The sequence below is a fragment of the Apteryx mantelli genome, chromosome 37, assembly GCF_036417845.1.
Source record: "Apteryx mantelli isolate bAptMan1 chromosome 37, bAptMan1.hap1, whole genome shotgun sequence".
In the NCBI taxonomy this organism is placed as follows: domain Eukaryota; kingdom Metazoa; phylum Chordata; class Aves; order Apterygiformes; family Apterygidae; genus Apteryx; species Apteryx mantelli.
The window spans coordinates 576,446-603,243 of NC_090014.1; the positions used below are offsets into that span (position 1 = coordinate 576,446).

The 26,798-nt window shown below is 63.7% G+C and overlaps 6 protein-coding genes across 10 annotated transcripts; 1 reads left to right on the top strand and 5 right to left on the bottom strand.

Annotated features, from left to right (window-relative positions):
* Positions 1–1,000: 1,000 nt before the first annotated feature.
* UBXN1 (UBX domain protein 1) lies at positions 1,001–3,087 on the bottom strand. Its single transcript, XM_067314782.1, has 10 exons — positions 3,022–3,087; positions 2,761–2,847; positions 2,624–2,677; positions 2,440–2,555; positions 2,281–2,359; positions 1,880–2,071; positions 1,683–1,734; positions 1,489–1,605; positions 1,231–1,411; positions 1,001–1,159 (listed from the first exon to the last, which is right to left on the bottom strand). The coding sequence occupies exons 2-10, from the start codon at positions 2,814–2,816 to the stop codon at positions 1,110–1,112; spliced, it is 897 nt and encodes a 298-aa protein (XP_067170883.1). The 5' UTR covers positions 2,817–2,847; positions 3,022–3,087; the 3' UTR covers positions 1,001–1,109.
* A 1,333-nt stretch (positions 3,088–4,420) lies between these two features.
* Positions 4,421–5,119, bottom strand: LRRN4CL (LRRN4 C-terminal like). Its single transcript, XM_067314774.1, has one exon. The coding sequence runs from the start codon at positions 5,117–5,119 to the stop codon at positions 4,421–4,423; it is 699 nt and encodes a 232-aa protein (XP_067170875.1).
* An 824-nt stretch (positions 5,120–5,943) lies between these two features.
* BSCL2 (BSCL2 lipid droplet biogenesis associated, seipin) lies at positions 5,944–8,690 on the bottom strand. 4 transcript variants are annotated; one of them, XM_067314818.1, is made up of 10 exons: positions 8,592–8,685; positions 7,873–8,241; positions 7,715–7,796; positions 7,498–7,641; positions 7,285–7,419; positions 7,001–7,098; positions 6,749–6,890; positions 6,505–6,670; positions 6,343–6,426; positions 5,944–6,221 (listed from the first exon to the last, which is right to left on the bottom strand). In XM_067314818.1, the coding sequence occupies exons 2-10, from the start codon at positions 8,079–8,081 to the stop codon at positions 6,052–6,054; spliced, it is 1,230 nt and encodes a 409-aa protein (XP_067170919.1). In that variant the 5' UTR covers positions 8,082–8,241; positions 8,592–8,685; the 3' UTR covers positions 5,944–6,051. The 4 variants fall into 4 exon arrangements, with proteins under 4 accessions (XP_067170919.1, XP_067170921.1, XP_067170918.1 ...); XM_067314820.1 differs by having other exon boundaries at positions 6,607–6,670; positions 8,592–8,684; XM_067314817.1 differs by having other exon boundaries at positions 6,505–6,890; positions 8,592–8,690.
* A 293-nt stretch (positions 8,691–8,983) lies between these two features.
* Positions 8,984–10,952, top strand: GNG3 (G protein subunit gamma 3). 2 transcript variants are annotated; one of them, XM_067314790.1, is made up of 3 exons: positions 8,984–9,209; positions 10,443–10,548; positions 10,629–10,940. In XM_067314790.1, exons 1-3 carry the CDS (start codon positions 8,992–8,994, stop codon positions 10,755–10,757), a joined length of 453 nt encoding a protein of 150 aa, XP_067170891.1. In that variant the 5' UTR covers positions 8,984–8,991; the 3' UTR covers positions 10,758–10,940. The 2 variants fall into 2 exon arrangements, with proteins under 2 accessions (XP_067170891.1, XP_013806539.1); XM_013951085.2 differs by lacking the exon at positions 8,984–9,209 and adding an exon at positions 10,093–10,167 and having other exon boundaries at positions 10,629–10,952.
* Positions 10,953–10,990: 38 nt separating this feature from the next.
* LOC106491464 (adenylosuccinate synthetase isozyme 2-like) lies at positions 10,991–14,253 on the bottom strand. Its single transcript, XM_067314789.1, has 13 exons — positions 14,141–14,253; positions 13,732–13,834; positions 13,522–13,590; positions 13,209–13,259; positions 13,057–13,123; positions 12,752–12,859; positions 12,480–12,561; positions 12,271–12,397; positions 12,045–12,199; positions 11,837–11,961; positions 11,654–11,751; positions 11,351–11,500; positions 10,991–11,251 (listed from the first exon to the last, which is right to left on the bottom strand). The coding sequence occupies exons 1-13, from the start codon at positions 14,168–14,170 to the stop codon at positions 11,199–11,201; spliced, it is 1,218 nt and encodes a 405-aa protein (XP_067170890.1). The 5' UTR covers positions 14,171–14,253; the 3' UTR covers positions 10,991–11,198.
* A 2,810-nt stretch (positions 14,254–17,063) lies between these two features.
* HNRNPUL2 (heterogeneous nuclear ribonucleoprotein U like 2) lies at positions 17,064–26,638 on the bottom strand. The gene is made up of 14 exons (XM_013951077.2): positions 25,957–26,638; positions 23,473–23,602; positions 23,146–23,222; positions 22,567–22,706; positions 21,810–21,900; positions 21,557–21,669; positions 21,127–21,393; positions 20,799–20,921; positions 20,258–20,386; positions 19,936–20,104; positions 19,572–19,772; positions 18,644–18,720; positions 18,224–18,331; positions 17,064–17,916 (listed from the first exon to the last, which is right to left on the bottom strand). The coding sequence occupies exons 1-14, from the start codon at positions 26,564–26,566 to the stop codon at positions 17,848–17,850; spliced, it is 2,304 nt and encodes a 767-aa protein (XP_013806531.2). The 5' UTR covers positions 26,567–26,638; the 3' UTR covers positions 17,064–17,847.
* Between the last annotated feature and the right edge of the window lie 160 nt (positions 26,639–26,798).

Genomic DNA, 26,798 nt, shown 5'->3' on the forward strand with positions numbered 1-26,798 from the left:
TCGCCAGGGCAACGGGACGGGGGAGGGTGCACTGCCATGGCAATGGGGCAGGAGGGGGGAATCTCCATGAGAACAGAGCCATTGGACTGGGGGGCATCACCATGGCAACCAGCCACTGGGATGGGGGCATCGCCATGGCAACGGGGCTGCTGGGATGGGGGGAATCGCCTTGGCAACAGGCCCCCGGCGTGGGGGCAGCCACAGGGGGGGGGTCTCACCTCTGCCGGGCGCCCTGGCCCCGCCCAGGCGTCGCCGGCTGGGGCGTCGTCATCCTCGTGGACCCTGTGGGCAAGCAGCAGCGCAAGCTCCCCTGAGGGTCGCCAGAGCCAGAACGCCGCTGCCAGAGCCGGAACGGCGCCGGAGCCACCGCCACCACACCAACACCGAGGGCAGGCACCGAGGGCCAAGGCTCCGCACCAGGAGCCTCCACTGCGACCATCACCACACGGCTGCGTCGGCCCTGCGCTCGCCACAGCTCTGGAGTGGCCAAATAAAGCGTTTCCGTATATCTACCGCATCCGTGCACTTCTGTCCCATGGGACCAGCTCTTCCTGGGGGTGGGAACCGGCTGTTGCCAGAGGGTCCCAGCTGGTGAACAGGGAGGACACGGGAGCCGCAAGGGCATCTTGGGCACCGGATCGCTTCCCTGGATGGAACCAGCCCCCAGCTGCCCCGTTGCACTGCGCCAAAACACAGCGCTGCAGCCAAAACCAAGCACTGGCCGGTGGGGAAAGGGCAGGATTTCCTGCAGGAATGGCCCTGCCCTGGAGCACAGGGGGAGGCTCCAGCCTGGTCCCTCCCGGGGCCGGGGAGCTGTGCTGTGGGGGTAGGCAGCTCTGGGGCTCCCTGTACCCCCCCAACCCAGTCTCCTTGTGCCGAGAACCCCTGGGCCACACGGCTGGAGCTTCCCAGCGACGCTCTGGCATTAAAGAGCGGCGGCACCAGTGGCCGGGCCGCCTGGGGGGCCCCAGGGCACGAGGGGCCAAGGAGAGGCAGCAGCCGCGGGGAACAGGGAACGTTTATTTCCCGGTGGAGCCGGGGGAGCCATGCGCAGCCCCTGGGGGCCGCAGGACGGGGTCCGGGGCTGGGGCAGGCTCCGGTCGCCGCCTTCAGCTGTTGCACTTCTTGGCCACGATGAGCACAGCGGAAGGCACCAAACCTGCGGGGACAGAGCGGGGCTGAGCCAGCGCCAGCCCCTGCGGCCCCCCAAACCCCCCCGGCGCCCCGTACCCAGCTCCTGCAGGGGCTTCTCCATGTCCTCCTCAGTGAAGACGCGGCGGGGGAAGGTGGTGAGCAGGCTGAAGGGCTCCTCGCCGTCCTTGCGGTTCAGCTCCACGTAGAGCCGCACGGCCGCCAGCTGCTCCTTCGCCTTGAAGGTCTGCGTCAGCGATGTCCCGTCCAGCAGCCGCACCTGCGGCCCCGGGGCGTGAGCGGGCAGCGGCCCCCCCCCAGCGCCGGGAGCCCCCCCCCACCCGGCTGCTCCCCTACCTGGATCCGGCACTGGTTGTACTCCCGCTTGGTGGGGGGCTCCTGGCTGGGGGACGAGGGCACGACAGGGGCCGCCGGCGGCTCGGCAGAGCCCTGCGTGCCGCTGCCCGCGCCAAACTGCGGAGGGAAGGGCCGGAGCTGGGGCCGGGCACGGGGAGACCTCGCCGCCACCCTGGCTCCCAGCCACCACTCACCTTCTTGGCGCGCTCCGCCTTGTCCCGCTCGATCTTCTCACGGACCCGCTGCCTGCGGGAGAAGGGAGCCGGGACGGAGAGAGGGCTGGGGCTCGCCGCACTGCCCCCACCACCCCGCGGCTGCCGGGAGGGGCCTGGCCGCGCAGGCCCCCCCCGCCACCACCACCGCCAACCTCCTCCCTCCGCCGCTGCCTCACTTGGCCAGCTTCTCCTCCATCTTCTCCCGGCGCCGCTGCTCCGCCAGCTTCTTCATCTCCTCCTCCTGCAGCCGCTGCCGGATGAGAGACAACTCCTGGCCTTGCTTCCGCCGCTGCTTCTCCCGCTCGATCGTCTCCCGCTTCTCCCGCTCCTCGCGTTCCCGCTGCTTCTGGGCGATCAGCTCCATCATTCTGCAGGTGCCAGGCAGGGCTGGACACCCCGGAGGCAGCGACCCTGGGGGACTGGGCCGGCCCCAGCTGCCCCCCACCACAGGTCACCCCTCCCAGGGCCTGGCTTGGGGTGGGACCCCCCCCCCCCACGGGGTGGGACCCCCCCCCAGCCCCATCCCGCCCCGCACAGGGGGCGCCTGGCCACGAGGGGGAACTGGGGCCTCTCCGACCTCTTGGTCTGCTCCTTCCTCTCCTCCTCAGACAGCGGCTGCTTGCCGTCCTCCTCGGGCGCGCCGTCTCCGCCGGTACCTGCCGGGGTTGGGCACCGTCAGCGGGCGCCAGGAGCGGGCTCGCCCTGCGCCGCCGCCACCGCCGCTGGCAGCACCCACCTCCTCTGCCGGTGCCGGCGGGGGCTGCGGGCTCCGCGCCCGGGACGGGGCCCCGCGGCGGCAGCGGCTCCTCGTAGGGCTCGTCCAGGTCGGGGTCGTTCTCATGGGCCACGAGCCTGCGGGGAGGGAGCAGCGTCACGGGGCGCCGCGGGGGCGGCGGGGCCGGGGCGGCGGGGCCACGCACCAGTCCATTGCCGGCTCGATGCCCTGGTTCCCGGTGAGCGCCAAGGCCTTCTCCCTGCAAGAGCACAGCACGCCATGAGCGGCGCCCGCGCCACTGGGGACACCGGGGCCGCGGGGGAGGCGGGGACCACGCCTTACGCTCGGTGCTGCGGGAAGCCCATCTCGACGAGGGTCTCCAGCGCCGTGCACTCCATGGCGCGCTCCGCTCCGTCCCGCTCCGCTCCGCTGCGGGGAGGCGAGGCGAGGCGCCGCCGTTACCGGGCGCCGCCGCGACCGGGAACCCTCCGCCCCGCCCCGCCGGGACGCCCTGCCCCGCCCCGGGGTCCCGCCCCTAGGCCCCGGCCCCGGCCCCGGCCCCGGCCCCGGCCCCGGCCCCGGTCGCGGCCCGGCCGCGGTTACCGGCGCCCCCAGGCCTGTCTCCCTCCGCCCCGCGGCGTCCACCCGGCGCCGGAAGCGGCGGGGCTCGCGCGGACGCTCTGTTTGGGTCACGTGGCCACGCTGCCTACGGCGGCCACCCAGGGACACGCGGTGGCGGCGGCTTCGCCTTAAAGGAGACGCAGCGGTTAGGGGGCAGCCCCGTGGCCGTGCTGACCCCCGGCAGGCACCAGGGACCCCCCATACGCCCCCATTGACCTCAAAATCTCCATATTCCCCCCAGCGACCCCAAATACTCACTCAGGACCAACGGGAGTGGGATATTGTGAGGGAGATGTGGAATATTAGGGGGAAGGGGGAATCGTGGGGTATCGGGGGCTGTAACAGGGGGGATGTGGGGTGTCCGGTGGGATATGGAGTACCTGGGGGGTATTTGGGGGGATATGGGGTACCTGGGGGGGATGTGGGAGGGAGGATGTGGGGTAACAGGGGGAATAAGGGGGGATGTGGGATATTGGGTACCTAGAGGGGATATGGGGTACCTGGGGGGAATATGTGGGGTATTGGGTGGGATATGGGGTACCTAAGGGGGATGTGGGGTACATAGGGGGAAATAAGGGAGGGATGGGGGTTACCTGGGGGGGGAGGATGTGGGGTAACTAGGGGCAATAAGGGGGGGATATGGGGCACCTAGAGGGGATACAGGGTCCCTGGGGGGGATACGGGGTCCCTGGGGATGCGAGGTCCCCACAGGCAGTCGCCCCGCACGCGCCTGGGCCAACGCGTCCCCACACAACACCACAGAGATGACGCCAATGCTGCCAATTCCCCTTCCAGCAGTTTATTCCCATCTCAGACAGGTGACACCAAGGGCCCGGGGGGGGCCCGGGAGGCAGCCCCACACAGCCCCCCCCCAACCCGCACAGGGGTCCCCGCTTCCTTCCCCCAGACACAGCGGGGCATCAGCAAATAAATAGGGACGGGGGAGGCCCAGACCAGCTGGGCTGGGTGCCGAGCAGAGGGCAGGGAGGGTCCCCGTGGGGCTTGGGGGGAGCCAGAGCAGCGGGACTGGGAGGCCGGGGGAAAAGGGGTATCCCCATGGGGCAGGGGGAGTCCCCATGGGGTGGGGGGGTCCGAGGGGGTCCCCATGGGGCCAGGGAATGGGGCAGTGTCTGGGGGTGTCCAAGGCATCCTTGTAGATCAGGGGTGTTGGAGCAGACCAGGGGTGCCCCATGCGGATCCAGTGTGCCCCCAGGGGTTGGGAGAGCTGGGGGGGTCCCAGGGGGTCCCCATGAGGCTGGAGGGGAACCCAGGGGGCCCCTGTGGGTCAGGAGATCTGGGGGGTCCCCATGGGTCAGGGGGACCAGAGGAGACCAGGGTGCCCCATGGCCAGGGGGCATTGGGGGGGGCTGTCAGGCCCCGCTCACAGCTCCTGCTCCCCCCAGGATGTGCCAGGGGGGTCCCGGTCCTGGTCCCCTTCCCCCTCCGTGGAGGGCATGGGGTGCCGCCGCCGTCCCCGCAGGCAGTGCCAGGCCAGGGCCAGGCCCCCGGCGGCCCCCAGCACCCCGGCCACAGCAACGGTGGCAGGGAGGAGGCGTCGGGGGTCCGGGGGGGTGCGGACGGTGCGGCAGGGCCCCCCCGGCGCCCCAGGGGGGGCGGTGGGACTGGCCCCAGCCCCATTGCGGGCCACGATGCAGAGCACATAGGGGGTGTCGGGGCGCAGCCCCCCCAGGGCGGCCAGGCGGAAGGAGGGTGGCAGGGCCAGGCCGGGGGCCGGCGGCCGCCCAGGGGCCCCCACCAGCACATGGTACTCGAGCACCACCGAGGCGGGGGCGCACCAGTGGAGGCTGGCGCCCGCCGCTGTCACCACCACGGCCACCAGCTCAGGGGGCTCGGGGGGGACCCCCGGCCCCGAGAGCCCGGGGCAGAGGCAGCCACCGCGGCCACGCAGCTCAGTGCAGGGGGGCTGCAGGTGCCGGCAGCGCTGGTAGTCGCAGAGCAGGGACCCAGTGCCACTGCCCTCGGCGGCAGGGGGCGACGGCAGGGACCCCCCCCGGCTGCCCGGGGTCCCCCCCAGCACCAGGAGCAGCAGGAGGCTGGCAGACAGCGGCAGGGACGGCATGGCCAGGGCTGTGGAGAGAGAGAGAGTGTCAAGGGTGGGGACCCGCGGACGGACACCCCCCTCCCCATCCCAGTGCCAGCAGGACCCCAGCATCCGGCCGGCTGCTCACCACTGTCCGTCGGGGCGCATGGGCTGCGGCGGCGTCTGGACGGTGGCCTCGCTGCCGGCTCGGCTCTGGGCTCGCTCCTGGTGCCACTCCGGCCCCCGCTGCCGCCGCAGCTGCACGCTTTATCCCCGGCCGTGCTGATCTCATCCCAGCAGGGAGGAGCAGGGGGCCACGGCCGGCCCTGCTGCAGGTGGTTGCAATAAAACCATCCTCCTTATAAGGGCAATTTCCATCCCGCCTGGAAGCACCCCGGCCCAGCCCTTGGCAACAGAGGGGTGACACATCTGGCACAGCCACCCCCCCCCGTGCAGCAGGGGCAGGGTGCAAGCCCCCTGTGTCCATCCCCCCAACCATCCCTGGCCCCCACAAGCAGGAGGGAAAGAAGCCCCACCGCCAGGATCCTGCCAGGCCCCGTTCCCGGGAGAGGTTTCCCTGAGCAAGAGCCGACGCCAAGCGTGGGAGGATAAGCGGAAGCCGCAAGCTCCAGCTCCCCCTTCCCCGAGAGGGGGCTGTTGCCAACAGCCGCCTCCGCGGCCCCGTCCAGCCCCCACCCCAGTGGCGCCCCGAGCCGCTCCAGCTTCCCAGAAAGGGGAACCACAGGGCCAGCCTTGGAGCACGGCGGCGGGGACGGGGCCGCCCCATGGAGGAGCCGCCTCACAGAGCAGAGCCCCAGCACAGCCGCACACAGCGCCGCACTCGCCAGCAGGATTTTTTTTTTTTTAGTTTATTGTACCACAAGCGGATCCAGGGGAGGAATGTAAACGTGGGGCCGGGGGGGTGGGCATCCCCCCAGCAGTGCAAGGCCGGTGTGGGGTCCCCAAGCCCCTCAGGAGCTGGAGCACGTGTGGCGCTGCCGGGGGCCCAGGGTGGACACAGGCACAGGCACGGCGCCGTCCTCGGCGGGGGGTGGCAGCGGGGTCCCCCCCACCTCCTCCGCGGGGGGGAAGTTGGCTTCAGTGAGCAGGGAAGACTTGTCCACCGCCTCGAACTCGGTGTCTGCAGAGAGAGAGGGCAGCGCTGCGGGCGGGCACTGCGGGACAGGCCGTGCAGCCGGTGCCCCCCATCGCGGGGCGGGGAGCCGGGGATACCCTCCCCATGCGGGGGAAACGTCACGGACCTTCACTGGTCTCTGACTCCTTGGCTGGGGCGGCGTCTGCCACAGGCCCGATAACCTCCGTGTCCTCTCCCGGCAGCGAGGCACCTGCAGGGAAAGTGGAGCTCAGACAGTGCACGGCCCCTCGCCCTCTGGAGAAGCCGACCCGGCCCCGGCCTGTGGTACCCGAGCTCGAGGCTGTTCCTTCAGCGTCTGGCTCCTCCGCGGGCCCTGTGGCATCAGGGCCGGGGCGGGGGTCACGCTGGCGGCCCTGGCCCGGCCCCTCACCTCTCCCGGGCGCCGCCAGCTCCTCCCGTCGCTGCTGGGGGCCAGTCCTGTCCCGCAGGCTCATCTGGGGGGCAGAGTGGTGCTGAGCAAGGGTCTGGCCTCCCTGCACACCTTGGCCCCGGGGAAGGGGGTCTGTGCCCACCTGCACGGCAGGGGGCTCCCAGGGCCAGACGCTGCCCCAGACCCACTGCAGGTAGCTGAAGAGGATGATGACGCTGAGGAAGGCGAAGTTGCTAGCGACGCCAAGCAGGGCGGAGGTGACGGGGAAGTTGTAGAGCAGGTACCTGGGTGGGAGAAGCACAGTGAGAGGCCCCGAGGGCCCGGCGCCGGCACCCGCCCCCACGGGCAGGACGCAGCCCCCTCGTCCTGTCCTGTCTCGTCCTGCCGTGCTCACCGCAGGCCGGTGAAGTGAGCGTGGATGCGGAGCTGGGCCCCGTAGAGCTGGATCCGCTTGCTCTGGATCTCCAGCACCGCGCCAACTGTCGGGGCGTACTGAGGGCAAGACGGGGTCAGCAGGGATGGCTGCTCCCCGTCACCGCTGCCCCCTCCCCAGGCCCCCGCCCTGGACGCAGAGACCCGGCTCTGGCTGGGGACGCAGAGTGGTTACGCATGGCGAGAGACGGTGGCCTCAGCACTGGGGCACCGCATCCCTCACCTCCCCGCGAAGCCGGCTCTCACCGAGTCCTCACGGTAGTCCGAATACAGCTCCACCTCCACCGTCTGCTTCTGCTCGGCGAAGCCAGAGAGGAAGAGGCCGGCAAAGGCCAGCGTGTCGAGCGTCCGCAGCAGCCCAGAGCGGTAGTGCAGCATGGCCTAGGAGCAGAGCATGGCGGGAGCAGGGTGGGTGGCGCCAGGGCGGGCTCCCCCTCCCCGCAGCCCCACAGGACTCACTGCCCGGGCGGAAGAGGCCACGGCTCGGCCCCCCTTGGTGTAGCACGTCATCGCCACCATGAACATGCCCAGCTCCTGGTTCACCGGCGACTCCGGCAGCTCCAGCTCCAGGGAGATGCGGTACAGCTGCCCGTACATCATCACCTGGGGACGGCGGGCAGGGCTCAACCCTGGCCCCGCAGCCGCCCTGGCATGCCCCACGGCGGCCCACGCTCACCTTGTCCCGGTTCGCCTTCACCAGGGAGATGTTAGCGGTGGGGAAAGAGCAGAGCTCAGGCCCGGGCGAGCCGCAATCCGTCCTGGGTGGGGGGAGAGAGGGTGAGCCCGGGGGTGCCCGGCCCCGGCACCCGCCCCCCACCACGGCGCCACACTGACCGGAAGCTGTAGTGCACGGGGCTGACGAAGCTGACGGTGGGCATGTAGGAGTAGTAGAAGCTGCCGTAGAGGAAGACGGAGACCCAGAGGAGCAGCAAGGCCACGCAGAGGAGGATGGCGGTCTGCAGCACCGTGCGCCGGACCCGCAGCAGCAGCACGGAGCCCACCTCCTGCGCCCACTGCAGCAGGGGCCCCGGGCCGCCCGCCATGGCCCCGCGGGGCCCCGGGCCGCCGCCGGAGCGGGAGCAGGAGCGGGAGCGGAGCGCCGCCCCGTCGGCCTCTGGCTGCCTGCGGGCCGCGGGCGCTCCCCATGGGACGGGGGCCGCGGCGCGGCGTCAGCGCGACGGGGGCATGGCGGGCCGCCACGCGCTGCGGGGGGGGCAGGGGTCAGAGCCGAGGCTGGGGGAGCGCCCGGGTCCCGTCCCACCGCGGCCTGGGGGGGCCCAGAGGGAGCGATAGGGCTGGGGGGGGCCCATAGGGAGCAACGGGGTGACCCACAGGGAGCGACGGGGCCGGGGGGGCCCCACAGGGAGCGATGGGGGGACCCATAGGGACCGACGGGGAGGGCCACAGGGAGCGATGGGGCCGGGGGGGGGCCCATAGGGAGCGACGGGGCCGGGGGGGGCCCATAGGGAGCGACGGGGACGGGGCGCGGGGACCCCCCGGGACCCGGTCGAGCCCCCCCCGGCGCGGGGCGCCCCCCCGGCCCGGTGCTTTACCCGACAGCAGCGCTCGGACGCCGGGGTCCCGCACCCGCGCCCGGGGCCGCTCGGACGCCTCGGCCCCGCCCCTTCCTCCCCCGGTCCCGCCCACTGCGGCCACCCGCGACGGCGGCCCCGCCCCCGTCCCTGGGGGGGGGCCATGGGGAGCGATGGGGTCGGGGGGGGCTATAGGGAGCAATGGGGCCCGGGGGATCTATAGGGAGCGACGGGGATGGGGGGGCTATAGGGAGTGATGGGGATGGGGGGGCCATGGGGAGCGATGGGGTGGGGGGGGTTATAGGGAGCAATGGGACCCGGGGGGGGCTATAGGGAGCGACGGGGATGGGGGGGCTATAGGGAGTGATGGGGCCGGGGGGGGCTATAGGGAGTGATGGGGATGGGGGGGCTACAGGGAGCGATGGGACCGGGGGGGGGCCATGGGGAACGATGGGTCTGTCCCCCCCCCCGTTCCCCGCTCTGTCCCCGGCCCCGCCCGGGCGGGGGGACACGTCGGGGCGGGGCCGGTTCCCCCCCGCGCCGCGGTGGTGCCGCCCGCCGGCTCCGAGCAGCCTCGGCAGCGCGCGGCACCGGCACCGGCACCGACACCGACACCGGCACCGGCACCGGCACCCCAAGGTCAGCGGGGGCCGGGGGGCTGAGCGGGGGGACGCAGGGAGGTGCAATGTGGGGTGCAAGCGGGGGGGGCGGCTCCAGGGGGGCAGGTTTGGGGGATGCGGGTCTGGGGGTGCAATGTGGAGCCTGGAAATGCGGGTGCGGGGGGGCCAATGCAGGCAGGGTGGAGCCTGCAGGTTTGGGCTGTGCAACGGAGAGCCCGTGATCACGGGGGTGCGATGTGGGGTGCAACGTGGGGCCAGGAAATGCAGTGTGTGCGAGGTGGGGTGAGATGTGGGGCCGGGAAATGCGGCGTGCACGAGGTGGGGTGAGATATGGGGTGCGATGTGGGGCCAAGAAATGCAGCGCGTGCGAGGTAGGGTGCGACGTGGGGCCGGGAAATGCAGCATGCACGAGGTAGGGTGCGACATGGGGCTGGGAAATGCAGCATGCACGAGGTGGGGTGCAACGTGGGGCTGGGAAATGCAGCGTGCATGAGGTGGGGTGAGATGTGGGGCCAGGAAATGCAGCGTGCATGAGGTGGGGTGAGATGTGGGGTGTGATGTGGGGCCAAGAAATGCAGCGCGTGCGAGGTGGGGTGCAAGGTGGGGCTGAGAAATGCAGTGTGGGCAATGTGGGGCCAGGAAATGCAGCGGGTGCGAGGTGGGGTGCGAGGTGGGGCTAGGAAATGCAGTGGGTGCACTGCAGGCGGGGTGGAGCCTGCAGGTTCGGGGTGCGCAACGCGAAGCCCGTGAACATGGGGGGCCATGTGGGGTCAGCAACGCCGTGGGGCCCGCAGGCTGGGGGGTGCAGCAGGGGGCCCGGGAACGCCGTGGGGGGTGACGTGGGGCTGTGCAAGGTGGAGCTGGCCCGATGCAGCCCGCGAATGCAGTGCGTGCAGCCTGCAGCGGGTGATGCAGGCGGGGTGGAGCCTGCCGCTTCGGGGGGTGCAACGGGGGGGCCTGGAGACACAGACGGCGAGGTGGGGCAGGCAACGGGGGACCTGGAGATGTGGGGGGTGCAGCGTGGGGCGGGGTGGAGCCCGCATGCTGGGGGTGCACGAGGTGGGGCAGGAAATGGGGGGCTTGCAGGAACAGAGCGTGCACGGCCGAGCCGGGAAGCAGAGTGGTTGCAGCGTGGGGCCCCCGAATGCGGGGTGGGATGTGGGGCGCAACGCGGAGCCTACAAGCGTGGGGCAGGCGCAGTGGGGCACACAGCGCCGAGCTTGCATGCACTCCCCTCCCACCTGCCCCCCAGGGCCCCCATGAAGGGCGAGACCCCTGTGAACAGCACCATGAGCATCGGGCAGGCCCGCAAGATGGTGGAGCAGCTGAAGATCGAGGCCAGCATGTGCCGGATCAAGGTGAGCTACAGCGGGCTGGCAGGGGGGTGTGGGGGGGTACGGAGAGGCACCCCACGGCGCTCACGGCCCCCCTGCACCAGGTCTCCAAGGCCGCCGCCGACCTGATGACGTACTGCGACGCGCACGCCTGCGAGGACCCACTCATCACGCCCGTCCCCACCTCTGAAAACCCCTTCAGGGAGAAGAAGTTCTTCTGCGCCCTGCTCTGAGCTCCGCTGGGGTCCCCCCCTGTGCCCCACGCCGGGGGGGGGAGGGGGCTGCCCCACCACCCGGGGGTCCTGCCCCACAGCCAGGGCCCAGCCACCCCCCCCTTATTGAGCACAAGAACAAACCGGCGGGAGATGCCGCTCGGGGCCGGTGTCAGCGCTCCCGGGGGGGCAGCATGGGGCCCGGCCCCCCCCCCCTTCCCCCCCCCCACAACAGCAGCAGGAGGCTCCACAGAGAAAATAAACCCTTGCTTTTATCACAAGATCTGTACAGTGAAAATGTGAGACGCAGAAATGCCCGGAGAGGGGGGTGAGGGGGAGCCGGGGGCCCTGTGGGGTGCAGGGACAGGGCCCGGCCCTGGAGTGTGGGGCAGCCAGCAGCAGCGGTGGTGGGGGGGAGGGGACGGAAGCGGCTCCTGGCGCCGTCCGGCCCCGCGGGACCCCTCAGAAGACCTTGATGATGGACTCGCGGAACTTGCCCACGCCGACCCACTTCACTGTGCAGGACATGGGGGTGAGAGGCGGCCAGGCTCACCCCCAAAACCCAGCCCGCCCGGGGCGGCCCGGCCCCGGCGCTGCCCCGCTCCCGGACCCACCTGGCACCCCGAGGTGCTGCTCGACGAAGCGCACGTAGCCCTGGGCCTGGGGGGGCAAGTCGGCAAAGCCCCGGGCCTGCTCGGTGCTGCGCTGCCAGCCGGGCAGCGTCTCGTAGCGCACCGACACGCGGTTCAGCAGCTCCTGGTTGGCTGCAGAGGGGGGGGAGCGGGGCAGTGGGGGGCAGCCTGGCAGCCAGACACCCCCCCGCTGTGGGGAACGATCCCTGGCATCCAGCATCCCCCCCCCAAACCCCGTGCTCTCCCCACGGCGGCGTGAACTGGGTACCCCTGCAGCCCCCTCACCTGGGAAGTAGGGAATGGGCTTCCCGTCCAGGCAGTACTCGACTCCGACTTTGATCTCGGGGAAGGTGTCCAGGATGTCGAGCTTGGTGAGGGCCAGGCTGCGGGGAGAGTCGGAGCGCGTCAGCCGGCCAGAGCGGGCCGGGCGCGCAGGGGCTGGGGGAGCAGGCGCAGGGGGGCTCTTACGCGCTGAAGCCGTTGATCATGTGGGCGTATCGGACCAGCACCAGGTCCAGCCACCCGCAGCGGCGCTTGCGGCCCGTCGTCACCCCGAACTCCCGGCCCCGCGACTGGAGCAGCTCCCCGATCTCCTGCGGGGCCAGAGTCTGGCGTCACCCGCCGGCTCCCAGCAGGGCTGAGAGCCCAGCGCCACCACCGCAGTCGCCCCACTCACGTTGTCCTGCTCCGTGGGGAAGGTCCCCACGCCCACACGGGTGGTGTAGGCCTTCACCACGCCGTAGACCTTCCCGATGTAGCGCGGCGGGACGCCAAGGCCGGTGCACACCCCTCCCACCGTGCAGTTGGAGGACGTCACGAACGGGTACGTTCCTGGGCGGACAGAGGGGACGCGATGAGTGAGCGCAGGGCAGCACCCCAAGCCCAGGAGGCCCCGCACGTACCGAAGTCGATGTCCAGCAAAGCAGCGTTCGCCCCTTCCACTAGGATCTTCTTAGGGGGGCCGTGAAGCGCTTGGTGCATGAAGTAAACCCCATCTTTCACCAGGGGACGGATCTTCTCAGCGTAGACCTGAGTTGGGGTGGGACAAGAGTCAGGAGGACACGGGGAGACCTGGGTCGAGGAGCGGAAGAGTTGTGGGCCCCCAACCCACCTTCAGCTGCTGCAGCTCAGCTTCCGTGTCAATGGTCAGGGCAGGGTACGTCGCCTTGTACTGCTGGGCCAGAGCCTCGAACCTGGAAGGGGCGTTCGCACGCAGTGAGGGCTGGAGGAAGCACAGGCCGAACCTCACACCCACCTCGCTCTGCAAGGGGACACAAGGGTCCCCCCAACGCTGTTCTCCCCATGTAGCCCCCAAATCCTCAGCGCCAAAAGGGGAGAGGGGGTTGGTCCCACCCCCCGGCAGGGCCCCAGATCCTCACTCACTTCTTGGAGAACTGCCCGAAGTCAGCCAGCAGGTCGCAGATACGCAGCCCCGTGCGGGAGGCCTTGGAGGCGTAGACAGGACCAATCCCCTTCTTGGTGGTTCCCAAGCTGTCGAGAGACGCCAGGTTGGGGCAGCAGCATCTTTTGTCCCCCTACCACCACCAGGCCGGACCCTGCTGCCGGGGGGAAACGCGGAAAAGGCGATCCCAGACGCGCAGAGCCCGGACCACTCCTCTCCTGGCCCCTCCACGCACTCCCCCGAGCACAGATACCCGTCGACGTGTGGCTGCGGCCCCCTCACTCACTTTTTGCCATCCTGCTGCTGCCGTTGCTGCTCCTGGATCCCGTCCACAGCCTGGTGGAAGTCAAAAACTGAGGGGAAGAAGAGAGAGCAGCAACGGGGGTGAGCATGGGAGAGCCCTAAACCCTCCCCGGCCCCGCAGCCCCTCGCGCTCACCGATGTGGGCTCTGTCGGAGATGACGGTGCGGGACTCCCAGCCCTCCAGGCCTGTGGGGAGAGAGGGTGAGCGTGCCGTGGGGGCGGCACGGGCAGCTCCTGCACCAGGACCCTTTGCGGCTGCGCGCACGGGGAGGCCCCAGGAGGGAGCGACCCACAGTGCGGCCCCCCCACATCTCTCCTGCAGGAGGCCGGGCTGCCGCTGTCCCCCGGCTCTAGCCCACCACCTGCCTCTGCAGTGTCCCCCTCGGCCCCCGCAGGGCACGAGGGCGCCCGGCCTTGCCCCACTGCAGCAAAGGGGCGCGTCACTCACCAGGTCCCTTCTTCAGGTTCTTCTCAGCCTCCTCAAAGAGTCCCGGTAAGTGGATGACAACTCCGTTCCCTGCAGAGACGCAGGCGGCGGGTCACGGGGCGACGCGGGAGGCAGCGGGGGCCGCGGGCAGCGCCGAGCCACGCAGCTGGGGCTGGAGGGGGAGCGGGGGGCCGGACCCCGAGGGGTGCGGGGGGCCGGGGGGCCGCTCACCGATGAAGGAGGTGGCTCGGCGGTTGAGGACGCCGCTGGGCAGCAGGTGGAAGTCGTACTCGATCGCGTCCACCACCACGGTGTGTCCCGCGTTGTTCCCGCCCTGTGGGGAGGCGAGAGACGGGTCAGGGACCGGGGGGCCCCCCTGCCCCACGGCTGCCCCCCTGCCCAAGCCCCGCCACCGCCTCCAGTCCCTGCACCCCACGGTGCAGCCCCACAGCTCCCCGGGACACCAAACCCACCGGGCTGCCTCACAGCCCGCCGCATCGGGCAGGGAGGCAGCGGGTCCTCCAGCCCCACAGCCTGCCCCTCCCCCGCCCCGCACCTGCCCCACCGGGCAGGGAGGGACGCGGCGCTCCAGCCCCCCACGCGCCCGGCCCCCGCCCCAGCGGGCCCCGCTCCGCCCCACCTGGCAGCGGCACACCAGGTCGGCGTCCATAGCGAGCAGGTCCACCACCTTGCCCTTGCCCTCGTCGCCCCACTGCGCGCCCAGCACCACAGTCAGGCGGTTCCCGGCCTCGGGCTCCACCGCCGCCCGCGCCCGCTTCGCCCCGGGCCCGTCCCCGTCGCGGTCCCCGTCCCCATCGCGGTCCCGGTCCCCGTCGCCCTCCCCGCCGCCGGCGCCGCCGTTCCGCAGCCCCCGGCGCGGCCCCGCGCCCGCCGGCCCGGCCATGTGCGCCCGCCGCCCCGCGCGCTCGCGCCCAACATGGCGGCGCCCGCGCCGGCTTCGCCCCGCGCCCTGCCCACTGCCGCCATGGCGCCCGCCCCGCGCCTGCGCGCCGCGCCGCCTGCCCCAAGATGGCGCCCCCTAGGCCGCCCCCCAAAATGGCCGCGCGCGGGGCGGCCTCCCCGCCAGCCTCCAAAATGGCGGCGCCCGGCGGGCACTTCCCTGCCAGGAGACAAAATGGCGGCGCGGGGTCGGGGTGGGGGAGCAAGGGCCGAGGCCCGGCGGCCGCTGTGTCACCTCTCGGGTCCCCGTGGCACGCTGGCCCCTGCCCACCGTGGCAACGGCCACCGCGTCACCCCCGGGGCAGGAACAGTGAGGCAACACCAGGGACACACCTCCCCAGACAAGGCCCCACTGGCACCAACATGGTTGTTGTCACCTTGGCAACAGTCCATTCCACAGGCCACCCCGGCCCTGGGGCCATCGCCATCACTGGCCCTCAGGGCCTGTCCCCACAGCCATCGCTGGCCCTTGTGACCACTGTCAGCCCCTGGGGCCCGTCCCCGCGGCCATTACTGGCCACCATAACCCCTGCTAGTTCCTGCATCCCACAGCCATTGCCGGGCCCATAGCCTGTCCCTGTGGCCATCGGGGCCATCGCCAGCCCCCAGGCCCCATCCCCGCGGCCATTGCCGGCCCCCTCGGCGCCCCCAGAGAGACACACAGAGCCAGGGAGGCAGCGCGGCGAGCGCGGGAGGTGAAGTCAAGCGAATGGTTATTTATTCTAAAAATGGAAGCTATCGCCTACATTTGCCAGAGCCCGAAGGGAAGGTACAGGTGTAAACAACCACACAGTTACATGTTCAATGGCAAAACCCTTTTACTGGCCACTGCGAAACGCTTACAGTTCGTAAAAACACGGACAGCCTCCGCGGGGCTCCCCCACGCTCGCCCTCTACAGCAACTAAGACATACAATCATGAAACACTAAACAGGTCTAGAACAGGCTGCAGTTCCTCAGTTACCATTTAATAAGATTTTTTTTTAAGGTTTTTTTTTATTTAACAAAAAAAATGTGCAGAAAAAAGACACCTACCGAAGTCGCTAAGATCTCTTGGTCTGACAGACAACGCTGTGGCAGTTCTAGTTTATCCCCAGAAAAAATTTTTTTTATTTCATTTTTGTTTTATTTAAAAAGGACTATATAGCTTCAAAAGTTATTTCTGTTAACTGTGACAGCCCCCCCGCCCCTCCCTCCCCGCCGCCTCCCGAAGTGGTTCCCGCGCTCGGCACCGGAGAGGCCGGGGCCGCTCCCGCCGGACAGCGCAGCCCCACCGCGGGTTAAAAAAAAAACCACCAAGCATCGGACCCCCCCCCTCCCCGGCGACCGCGCAGCTCCCGTTCTGCCTCTCCCCTGCCCCGGGGGCCCCCCGCAGTCCCCACCTCAAGAGTCGTTTGTCACTAGTGGCCTGAAGCGTTGAAAATACCGGTTTGCTTTGTTATAAAAACGGTCACACACTCGCACACGTCCAGACACACGCAGCGGCCGGAGGCAGGCGAGCCCCAGCGTGCCCCGCGGCAGCGCCCGGGAGGGAGGTGGGGGCATGGGGACACTGGAGCCAGGGGATGATTAAAAAAAAATAAAAAGAAAAAAGAAAAAAAAGAGACCCAATTTAAAAGCAAAAATTAAAAGTGTTTGAATTTCAAACAGTGAATCACACGAGGAGTGGGGGGAGAAGGTGGGGGGTGAAGGTGGGGGGTCTCCAGGCCCCGAGGGAGCAGGACCGGTGCCCAGCCGAAACCTGGGAACGACACCCTTCCGCTTCCCACGGGGGGGCCGCCGCTCCCTGGGAAATGGGCCATGCTCCGTGGGGAGAGGGGTGAAAAGCAAACTGAAGCCAAAGAGACCGACACTAAGGATCCTCGGATCCTCACTGGAGGAAAGGCACCTCCCTCCCGCCCGGGTTAACCCCCTGCCTGTCACTGCCATGCTGGTGCACACGGACGCCCTGCGAAGCGGCTGCCCTCCCACCCGCCCCACAGAGCCCCCCAACAGCTTTTTAGCGCCAGAGCACCCGAAGCTGAGGGGTCACAATCTCCTTCAGCTCCCCACGTAGGTCCCCTCCGCCCCAGGATCAGACAGTGTCAGAAATTCAACACTACATCCCCACCCCCCGCAGCGACGGGGAGGGCACGATGCGCACACACACTCACCCACTTCAGGCCGGTTCGCTATCACACTCAGTCGCCTTCCTGTGTTTCCTATATACACGCTCTAGCAGTTTATCAAAACCCCGGGGCACATGGAGAAGTGTGCCCACTTCGTACGGTATAAAATTGTCACTATTCTCAGCACTATCTCCTCACAGGTGAAGGTTACACACTGCACAGGTTGCCTATATACACATGACGCTCTAATGAAGAAAAGATCCTGCAGAAACCCTGAGAAATGTTCCTTCTCTTCCACTAAAGAGGACAGACAACTATACAGAGATGATTCAGCACCTGGCCTAGCCAGCCGGCCTTGGAGGGACCCACTGTCTCACCAACGCGGTCAGCTTCGGCCAGGGAAGAACGAGAATTTAGGGACTGGCAAACCAAATTCCTGCGCTTCCTTCTGCCAAAAAAAGAAACAAACAACAAAAAGACGAGGTCCCAATTCCACTTACAAGCTTTCAGGGAAATTTAATAGCAAGTGGGAGGGTGAAGCAAGCTGTGCAGCTTAAACTGCAGCTTCTGGCCCAGCACATTACATCCTGCAACCTCTCCAGGACAAGCCAAACACAGGGACATCCAATCCTTGGATTTTGCTGAGGCGGAAACAATCTCTTCTCCACCCAAGTCTGATCAGAGCCCCCCAAAAAACACACATGCACACACACGCGCACGCCACCCCTCACCCCAAAGACAGATCGGCAAAGGATTACCTGGAAGGAAATTAGATGTTGCAAGTGAAGGATTAGAGTCAACAGTTAATATCGCCTGCCCACCCCAGCGCAGCCCACCCCCCCGGGACACCGGTCCCTCCATCCTCGCTCGTCTGCACCTCCCCGGTTCTTACATGTTCAGTTCCCATCATTGAGCGCGTCTTGCAAACCCTGCTCCTCCCTGTCCGGCTGCCAGTCCAGCTGCTCTAGGATGTTGTTAAAGGGTACGTAGTTCTCCTGCCCAATCACAGGGTACAGGACACGCAGCGCTAAGTGCTGCTCTCTCTGCGCAAACATTTTGATTACAAATATCTAACTAGGTTTGAAATGTTTTATAGAATAAGACAATATTCTTTTCAACAAACTTTAAAAAAAAATTTACAGTTTCTTTTTTTTCCTCCCCCCTCCCCCCACCGCTGCTCTCCCCCCAACAGCCCTGTTTCCATTGGTTGTGTTTTGGGAAGTGGCAGACACCTCCACAAGATTCAGCTGCTTGGCTGAAGGGTGCAGACGGCTGGGATTTCACCGGTACCCTTGGTATCCATAGTAGTTCCTGTAGTATCGGTCTCTGTCTTGGTAGTAGTTCTGCCACTAGAAGGAGAGAGAAGCAGGGAGTGATTAACAGGGTGCTCTGTCGGAAGGAAAAAAACAACACAACATGCAGTGCTAGCACTGCGCATCCGCCACCTCTCTCCTCAGTGTCCTAGAGCCAGGAGCCCCGCCCTGGCCCTCCTGCTAGCAGCCGCTAGCGCAAGGAGTGCGGCAAGCGGTCAGGCTTGCTGCTGGTGCAAGACAAGGGACAGGAACCACACGATCCCCAGGAAGGAACAACCACGGCACAAGGCGGTGGCAAGGCACGCCAACAAACTAGGCAAGGGGCTGCACTTAGAGCCATTACCTCCCGGTTGTACTGCCTGTAGTAATCTCGGTATCTGTTGTACTCATAGTCACGTCCGTAGAATCTGTCGTAGTCCCCTCTGTATCGGTCATAGAAGTTGCGGTAGCCCTACAAAGACAGGAGCGGTCACCAGCGCGCAGAGAACACACGCTGCCTAAGAGCCGAGCCCCGGGCGGGCAGAGACGGAGAGGACATCGCACTGCACAGTGCTTTGCTTTGAGTGACAAAGTCCCTCCCATGCTGACCTAAGAACCAGACCTGCCATGAGCCAGGCATCCCAAGAGCTGGCTCTTCCCTGTGGAGCAGAGTTCACAGGCATTTACGGACCCAGATTCCCCTTCCCAGCCTGCCCTCTGGTTTAGTGCGAAGTTATGCCAGGCGCGTGGGTCCCTTGGCCAAAAAACAGGGCTTTGCACTCACTCCTCGATTTCCAGGCTGTCCCCAGTACTGCTGCTGTCCGTAGACTCGATTGTCGTAACCTCGACGCTGCCCACCAACTGGAAAAGAAAACAGGCCAAGCGTCAGAGTGCTGCCCGGCACAAACGCCAGCCAGCGCTGGCACAGCTTCCAAGCGGTCTGGTGACCCTGCAGCCCCCCAGAGGCAGACGCTGGCAAGCAAGCGGCAAGGGCAGAGATCGGAAGAGCAGACTCCTGCACACAAACGGATAGCGCTGGACCAAGGCTGCATCCCGCCTGCAAAGCTACAAGATGCAGGGAACCCCAGCAGCAAGTCATTTATTTCAACGGCTCTCTAGGAAAAGGAGAGAGCAGCACCTGCAAAGGAGGAGCACAGCATGGGAGCACCAGCCGGTACTAAGAGAAGGAACATATTAATGGAACAGCTCCATATGGGAAAGAGGTGGTGAGCACAACTGATGCTACAACTAGACACTACTTTGTGTGGGTACAGACCTAAAGGAAGTAAAAGTAAGGCTAAGTCGGCTCGTCAGGGAGAATTACCAACGAAGAACAGAAGAACCGCGGGGTGATCCTTAAGCCTGAAAGGGAAGGGACGCTGGGACAGGATTCAAATCCAACTAATGCAGTGGGCAAAGCCATCTCCAAGCAGCAAGACACAGAACAGAGGCAAGTGTTTGCATCAGGTGGCAGCAGCTGAAAAGACTAACCCACACACAAACCACGGAGGACATAAGGGCCCAAGAGAAAGGGAAAACTGGAGTGGGAGGAGGGAGAGTGCTGCCAGCTGGTGGCACAGAGCCCACACCTAGAGGCTCAGTCCTCCTCTCCGGTGCCAGCAAGGAGGAAGATCCCAATACGGGACCGTGCCAAAAGCAGCCACAGTAACCCCAAACCAGGCGGCCGCCCTCCCGGTGCCACAGAGCCTCACCATAGCCCTGGCCACGGTTGCGGTTCTGGCGGTTACGCTTGTTGCGGTTATTGCGACGGTTTGCCCGTTTCTCAGAAGGGGGGAGCAGTTTTCTGGCCTCCTCCTTGTATTTGGTGACCAGAGGCTGGGCCTCCTCCTTTGTGAGCTCTCCATAGATGACTTCGTCTAAGTAGTCGTTCTTCTCTGGCAGAGAGTAGTTAGCTGCAGTGAAATTGAAAAGAGAAAGTCCTTGATGCAACAGCTGCTTTCCTCCGTTTCCCACACAAAGCCCATGCCCAAGCCCAATTGCTTTTGCTGCTGCTGAGCCCGAGGGCAGAGCTAGCCGGTTTCGCAGGCATGTCCCCAGAGGTGTCCACAAGCCCACCTTTCATTTCCAGCATCACTGACTCAGGGACATCCTCCCCTTCAGCCTCTTTCCTCAGCTCCAGCCTCTTCTTCCAGTCTTCTTCGTTGGGAACAATCACAACCACCTTGCGGGAGAAACCTTTGAAGGCAAGCAGCTTCCGTCGCTGCCCAGAGTTGTACACGTTACACTGACAGAAGGAAAGAAACGGGTTTTAGCAATACAAGGCCTGGTGACGGACCCAGGCGGGGGCCGCCTCCGCATGTCCCCCCACACAAAGACCGCATCTGTGGCTAGCCTCTGGCAGGGCTGGTCACACAGTCCCCGGGGGCTGCGAGAATACCTGGTCAAGAATGAAGTTTCTTTTGGCTCTGGGAGCAATCTGAACCAGCTTGCTAAGGCACTGAGCAGCTTGCTGGATTAACAGGTCTCTGCTCTTGGCATCCATCTCTTCAACCTCTGGGCCTTTCGTCTGCCACAAAGAAAAGCAGAGATGAATCAGTGAGAGATGCTTCAAAAAAAAAAAAAAAAACACCGCACGCTCCCCCTTCACTAGCTCCAGAACCCCCAGGAAGGTCTGTCCAGCGCTGTTCCTGCAGGGAGGCCATTCAGAGCAAAACTGCTGCTCTGCCTCCTGCTTTCTCCCTTCCCAGCTTGGAGGGTGAAACCTGCAGCCTGAGGTCCCTGACAACTTTAAAAGCGGAGGGAAACACCCCCCCCCCCTTTTGGCTCTCAAAGACAAGGAGCCCAGCCTGGGGCCTTTGCTACAGCACCAGGCAGTCAGATGCACTTCCAAACAGGGCTCGGTTAGGCAGCCACTGCTTTCTCAATGCCCAGCCAGGCTGCCCCATTCTGGGGGGGTCCTAGGGGCGGCAAGCGCTTACTCTCATTTGGTGTAGAACAGTCTCTGTTCCCAAGATGTTGTATCGCTTCTCTCGGTTCTCCTCAGTGTGTTTTTGTGCCCACTGGGTCTTCCCTGACCCCGGCAGCCCAACCATCAGCAACACCTTAGGGAAAATAACAGCCAGAGGTGAGATGAGAGGCAGAGCAGCTCCGTGGAGCAGCCAGCCCGCGAGACTGTGAAGCATGGCCACAGGCCAGGCACGCTGCTGGGCAGACGTGCGGCATCACAGCCCAACCCAGGCTGCAGAACCTGCCGAGGGGCTCTGCAAGTATTCCTGCCAGGCAGCGGGGCAGAAAGCAGTGCCTTACCTCGCACTCCTCTGTCGTTTTGGGGGGAAGCGGGGTGCGCACTCGGTCCTCGACTGGGACAGCGTGAATGAACATGTAATCCTCAGGAACGGGGAAGAAGGGCTCTTCCTTCTGACCGAAGTTCAGTTCGACCACGCAGTTTTTGCACAGCACATGGGGCAGGAGGGCTCTGTCAGCAAGGGATTCCTTGCTGATCTGAAAGGCCAACCCCACATCTTCCCCGTTCTTGGAGAAGGACAGCTCCACCAGCTCTTCGTTCTCGAAGTTCTACATAGCAAAGAACATAAGGCACTTGTCGCTGGAGAGCCCTTGCAGTCTCCTCCTGCACCCTCTCTCCATCGGGGTTTTCCATCAGCTATTTCCTTGTTACATTTCCTTTCCTTTCCCTCTCCCCTAGATATCCACCCCCATTTTCATCTACTGCACTTACAGCAAAGCAGCCAATCACATCATTCTCCCCAAAGGGTTGGCCAAACTCCTCAAACTGCCCATTTTCGGCCTTCAGGCCTCGTCCATCGTAGCCATAAGAAAACTCATCCTCCCCTATGAGAGGACAGCAGGTGTTAGACACAGGTCTCCACACGCTACAAGAGCAGTACAGAGCTGTTCACGGACCCGTGCTTTGCAGCTTTGTGATGTCTCTAAGCTTACAAGTGATGTGACAAGAAAGAGAGCTCCATTACCCAGCTGTGAGTGAGAGAAGTCCACAGACCATCCAACGCGAAAGAGGGGGACCTCTGTACTGCCCTCCTTCATGGGGAGGTACTGCGTCACCTGTGGAGACCAGAAAGGAGTTGGTCAGTTGATCGGCTGCAGAGGGGAAAGTCAGGATACAGCCTAAAGGACACATTTCAGCTGTTACCATCAGACACTAACGCAGCTTTCTAAACCTGTTCCGTAGGAAATCAGCTGGGTGGAGAGTTTAGTACAGAGGACGGACCACGTAAGGATGACAAGCATCCAAACTGCAAGTAGAGAGGTCATATAGTCTTGCAAAGTGCCAGAAGGGAGCAGTCACATATCATTTTCCCCCTAGATTTAGGACAGGACTCTTGTAACCCCCTCCAAGATACAGGGAGGACCTGTGTCAACAACCCCAATACTTTACACCTAGAATTTGTTCTCCTCACATATGCGCACACTCAAAGAGCAGCACAATTCAGGCCACATAGGCCATGTTAAGTCTGGCTCCGGACTTCCACAGACACAGATACGATGCTACCCTTGACTGCAAGCAGATTGGTTGTTTCCAGGAGTCTCTTTTTACCCTGTATTTTCACTCTTCCCTCATCTCCATGCTGCCAATACCAAGTATTCTCGTTTCCCAATTTGCAGCAGCTTCAAACACACCACCTCACAGACTGAAACCCCACCAGGCGCCAGAGGTACAAGAGAACTTCTATCCCAGTGACCAATCTCTACCACAGGCAGCCACCCCACCTTCGCCTCGAAGCAGACTCTCCCCTTGGTCACTCCATGAGTGCTCCTTGCTCCAGACCAAAGGGAAGGGAATTTCTCAAAGAAGAGAGGCTGTCCCCCGTAGCGATCTTTGCTGGCTTTAAAGTGGAGGTCAGAAGTATCTGTCAAAGAAGAGATCAGTTTAGACTAAACCACTGTCATCCAACCCACTGAAAGGGCATCATAGTCAAGCAGCATGGATCACAACCTACATACATCCAGAGGGAAGCCAACTAGTCCATTTTTGAACTTTCCTAATCAGTTAATATTGTTCTCTGTTACAGCTATTGGCTGGCTTTGAGGACAACACAATGCTATTCTACAGACACTACATTTGTCCATCCGCCCCAAAGCATGCCTTGGGTTACCCCAAAGAACACTAGCAATTTAACACGGAGCAGCAGAACAGTTTCACACAAACTCAGTCCTCTGGTGGCTTGTAGCAACAGCAGAAGCATACGCTCTCAGCCACTGTGACAACCATTTCCTCCGAGTTGCACCATTTATAAATACATCCCAACTTGATATGAGTAAATTCAGGTCTATGTTCCATGTACATACATGTGTCCAGGATGACAACAGTTTCATCATCTTCTCCTTCTCTCGGTTCTTCTTCTGGCGGTGGGGGAGACTTGGACCTGTACAATTAGAAGAAGGAAAAACAAAAAAGTGAGATGGTGCACGCAGAACAGAGCACAAAGAATACAGTCAACAGCAGACTGTAAAAAAAGACCTGTTGCCTTCAAACAGCAAACCCACCTCTGTCACATCCCCATATTTCTGGCAGGTTTATTTAACCAAGCCATCAGATCAAATAAGCCAATTATCATCTGGAACAGAATCTGGACTTCCAAAGAGAAAAGGGCAAAGGATTTGCCTTCTACTCACCGACTGTTGTAAGCCTCCTCTCGGAATTCATAATAAGCACGTCCATGCTCATCTTTTTCATCGCGTTGTCTCTTAACTCCTCTTCGCTCTCCGTCAGAGCCTGCTGGTTTTGACTTGTCATCTTCATCCGCTGGGAGAGGCAAAAAAGCATCAGCATCTTTTACTGACTCAAAGTGGCAAGATCTACAGAATTCATCATCAAAGTCCCGTAACTTCCACCTGTCTCACACACCCCCTTCTTGGAGTGAAACACATCTGCAAAGCACCAGTGCCTTGAAGCTTCCGTAAAGATTAATTATTCCACTTTAAGAAGGGGTTGAAGTAAGGTCTTCAACTTAAGTGACCGATATGCTAAAATCGGCACAGCCAAGAGTTTGTAACACAGACTCTTCGCTGTGCACCCATGACACTTCAGTTGAATTGTCTCTGCCATTCTCCTCTCTACAATCATTTTCCCTTTTGTTCATGAGGATCTTCCACAACACAACTTGGAAGAACTCCACATTTCAAAAGTAGAATGTAATGCTGTATAAACTAACCCTGCCAGGGGTATCCAGGAGCAGATGAACCTGAAACCCTCCGTAACTTTATTTTAAAGCTAGTTAGCCTTGAAGGCAACAGCTGTTCCAGTATCTCCAATCAATAATGCAGATACATGCTAGAAAGCATTAATATTCTTCGAAGAAAATAATTTTGCATTTAGATTTTCACCAAACATGACAAAACTTGGGTTCAACGTCCACTAGTTAAATAATAACAGTGAAGCCAAAACCACTAGCAGGGCAAAGAACTAATTAAGTGCTCAACAGCAATATTCCATGCTTCTCTTGTAAGCCCTGAACCAGCAGATAAAAGCAAAGTCTCTCAATTTTAGCATTATTTGACAAATACAAGAGAATATCATCATCTAACTTGCAATTATATGTGCAGGTTCTACATTTTCCTTCTTTTCCAAGGCCTGGAAGCAGGAAACTTTCAGTTCTGGAACTAGTGGTATTTCAACAAGTACTTTTGCTTTAGCCTCAGTAAAATCAATGGGCACACAGCAGCAAAAGAAATCATGCCTGCAAGCCAGCTTTGCAGCCACACATGCATGTTTTCTAAAAACAAAAACAACAAAACCCAAAAGCCCCCCAAATTAAAAAAAAATCCCCTGTTGTAACAATACCAGCTATCTTCTCGAAAGGGAGTTTGTTTTTTTAGTAAGTCATAAAAACAAAACAGTCATAAAAGGAAGCCAGATTATGCCACACTTTCTAAGCAAGTACTTTCATTTACCATTTGCATTTGACATTTCATGACTTCCTAACGACCAAAATAGAGGGAAGCAATTATAATAAATTATTTTTTTGTAAACAAGCATCTCCAGCAAACTTCAGGCGTAACTTTTTACTGCTTATCGTTAGAAGCAATTTCTTTTCCAAACAGCAACGACCTGTTTGCTGCAAATATCTGAGAACAGTTTATGAGCGTTTTCCCTCGTAATACCTCTCAACTCGGCATCACGTAAGACGAACTGTTTCCTATTTTCATTCTGACTCACTGAAACTAGCAACTCACTCAGAGGAGGGAGTTGCACTGGCACCTAGAAGTGTTTTCAGTTTCAACACTGATCTCTTTATTTTACGGTTTCTAAGCGACACAATAAAGAGCAAAGCCACAAAGCCTTGGGAATCACCTGGGGCCATGGCACATTTAACAGATTCTCAGCGACGGCCCCCCAAACCAGCCTGCATCCGGGGGGGGGGGGGGGAAGGGCTCTGGAGACATCCATGGGGGAAAGGAACTCAGGCTGGAAACAACCCCCACGCACCGGGGTGGGTGCAAGCTTTGGGGGGCAAAGCTGCCTTAGTGGGCACCGTATACAAGACATAAAGGTAAAACTAGTTGGACCCACAACTCGTGTGGGTACACAAGCAAAACAAAGCGGATCCTGACCACGTATGGGGAACTTGCAGACTAGAAACAAGTTAGGCCTCCGAAACATTCAGGGCATCTAGACTAGACTGAAGGATGCGTGCAGACCTAGGTGCGTGTAGGGGATAGGGGGGCTTATACAGGCAATACATAAGATTTAGTGTGAGGCCCAGAGGGAGAAAACAGAAATATAACACGCGAGAAGGCGCAAGGCTGCGCTAACACGGTGCAAGAATGCACAGAGCGTGTGGAAGTCAGACTTGGTACGAGGGTCATGCAAGAGGTCCTCCACGCACAGGACCCAGGAAAGCGAGGCGGAGAGACGCGACAAAGACAACCCACGGATTGGACAGAGGCCCTGGACACCCAGGCCAGGCAGCAGGTCAGAGACATGAGCGCAGGCAGGAGGGGGCCTGGCCATGCGGGCACAGGGGAGGCAGAGACCAGGCGGAGGAGGGCAGGCAAGGGGGGGCCCTGAGAGGAAAAAGGCAGAAATCGGATAAAGTGGCGCAGAAAGGAGGGTCCCGGGCTGGGGTCCCGCCCGGGGGCGCGGAGGAGGGTCCTCACCGGCCTGCGCGCCTTCCTCCTTGGCCTCTGCGGCCGCGGCCTCGTCGCCGCTGGGCCCTTCCTCCTGCGGCCTCTCGGCGCCGTTCACGCCGCTGCCCTCGGGGCCTTCGGGCTCGGGCTCGGGCTCCGCCTCGGGCTGCTCCTGGGGCTGCGGCTGCTCCGCCGCCACGGCCGCCGCCGCCGCCTCCTCCTCCTCCTCTTCCTCCTCCTCTGGGGGGCCGGACTGGGCCGCCTCCGCCTCGTCGGGGGCCGCCGCCGCCGCCGCTCCCGCCGCCGCCGCGGCCGCCTCCTCCTCGTCAGCCAGCAGCGCTTCCTCGTCCTCTTCCTCCTCCTCCTCCTCCTCCTCTTCTTCCTCCTCCTCCTCCTCCTCTTCATCGTCGCCGCCGCCGGGGTGGTGGTGGTGCGCGGCGGGGCCGCCGGCCGGGCCCGCTTCGCCGGCGCAGGCCCCAGGCCCGGCCGCGCCGCCTTCCTCAGGCCCGGCCGCCAGCATCTCGGCGTCCAGGGCCTCCTGCAGCCGCTGCGCCAGCTCCACCTTGAGGCCGCGCGAATCCAGGCCGCGGCGGCCCAGCTCGGCCCGCAGCTCGGTCACCTTCAGCCGCTTCACGTCCATGGCGACGGCGGGGCGGGGGAGGGGAAGCGGAAGCGAGGGCGCGCGTGAGGCGGCGGCGCCGAGGCCGAGCGGCGCGGCGCGGCGCGGCGCGGGGGGGGGTCGGGCGGAGGGAGAAGGGGGGGGAAGCGAGGGGGCGGGAGGGAAGGGGCGGCGCCTGCGGGACGAGCCCGCGGACGGAGCGCGGAGCCGGGAGCGCGGCGAGCCGAGCGCCGTGGGCCCTGCCCTCCCCTCA

Coding starts and splice junctions, on each gene's coding strand:
- HNRNPUL2 (XM_013951077.2), bottom strand. CDS start 26,566: ATGGACGTGAAGCGGCTGAAGGTGACCGAGCTGCGGGCCGAGCTGGGC. Junction 23,603..25,956: donor GGAGGAAGGCGCGCAGGCCG/GTGAGGACCCTC, acceptor TGCCTCTCCCAG/CGGATGAAGATGACAAGTCA. Junction 21,670..21,809: donor CTTCTCTCACTCACAGCTGG/GTAATGGAGCTC, acceptor GTCCTCTCATAG/GGGAGGATGAGTTTTCTTAT.
- UBXN1 (XM_067314782.1), bottom strand. CDS start 2,816: ATGGAGTGCACGGCGCTGGAGACCCTCGTCGAGATGGGCTTCCCGCAG. Junction 2,360..2,439: donor CGCCGGCACCGGCAGAGGAG/GTGGGTGCTGCC, acceptor CAACCCCGGCAG/GTACCGGCGGAGACGGCGCG. Junction 1,735..1,879: donor ATGGAGGAGAAGCTGGCCAA/GTGAGGCAGCGG, acceptor CTTCTCCCGCAG/GCAGCGGGTCCGTGAGAAGA.
- BSCL2 (XM_067314817.1), bottom strand. CDS start 8,081: ATGGCGGGCGGCCCGGGGCCCCTGCTGCAGTGGGCGCAGGAGGTGGGC. Junction 7,642..7,714: donor TGAAGGCGAACCGGGACAAG/GTGAGCGTGGGC, acceptor CGCCGTCCCCAG/GTGATGATGTACGGGCAGCT. Junction 6,891..7,000: donor GCTCACTTCACCGGCCTGCG/GTGAGCACGGCA, acceptor TCTCCCACCCAG/GTACCTGCTCTACAACTTCC.
- LRRN4CL (XM_067314774.1), bottom strand. CDS start 5,119: ATGCCGTCCCTGCCGCTGTCTGCCAGCCTCCTGCTGCTCCTGGTGCTG.
- GNG3 (XM_067314790.1), top strand. CDS start 8,992: ATGGGACCGGGGGGGGGCCATGGGGAACGATGGGTCTGTCCCCCCCCC. Junction 9,210..10,442: donor ACCGGCACCGGCACCCCAAG/GTCAGCGGGGGC, acceptor CCTGCCCCCCAG/GGCCCCCATGAAGGGCGAGA. Junction 10,549..10,628: donor CCAGCATGTGCCGGATCAAG/GTGAGCTACAGC, acceptor CCCCTGCACCAG/GTCTCCAAGGCCGCCGCCGA.
- LOC106491464 (XM_067314789.1), bottom strand. CDS start 14,170: ATGGACGCCGACCTGGTGTGCCGCTGCCAG. Junction 12,562..12,751: donor TTCGGGCAGTTCTCCAAGAA/GTGAGTGAGGAT, acceptor CGCCCCTTCCAG/GTTCGAGGCTCTGGCCCAGC. Junction 11,501..11,653: donor GCCCATTCCCTACTTCCCAG/GTGAGGGGGCTG, acceptor CCCCCTCTGCAG/CCAACCAGGAGCTGCTGAAC.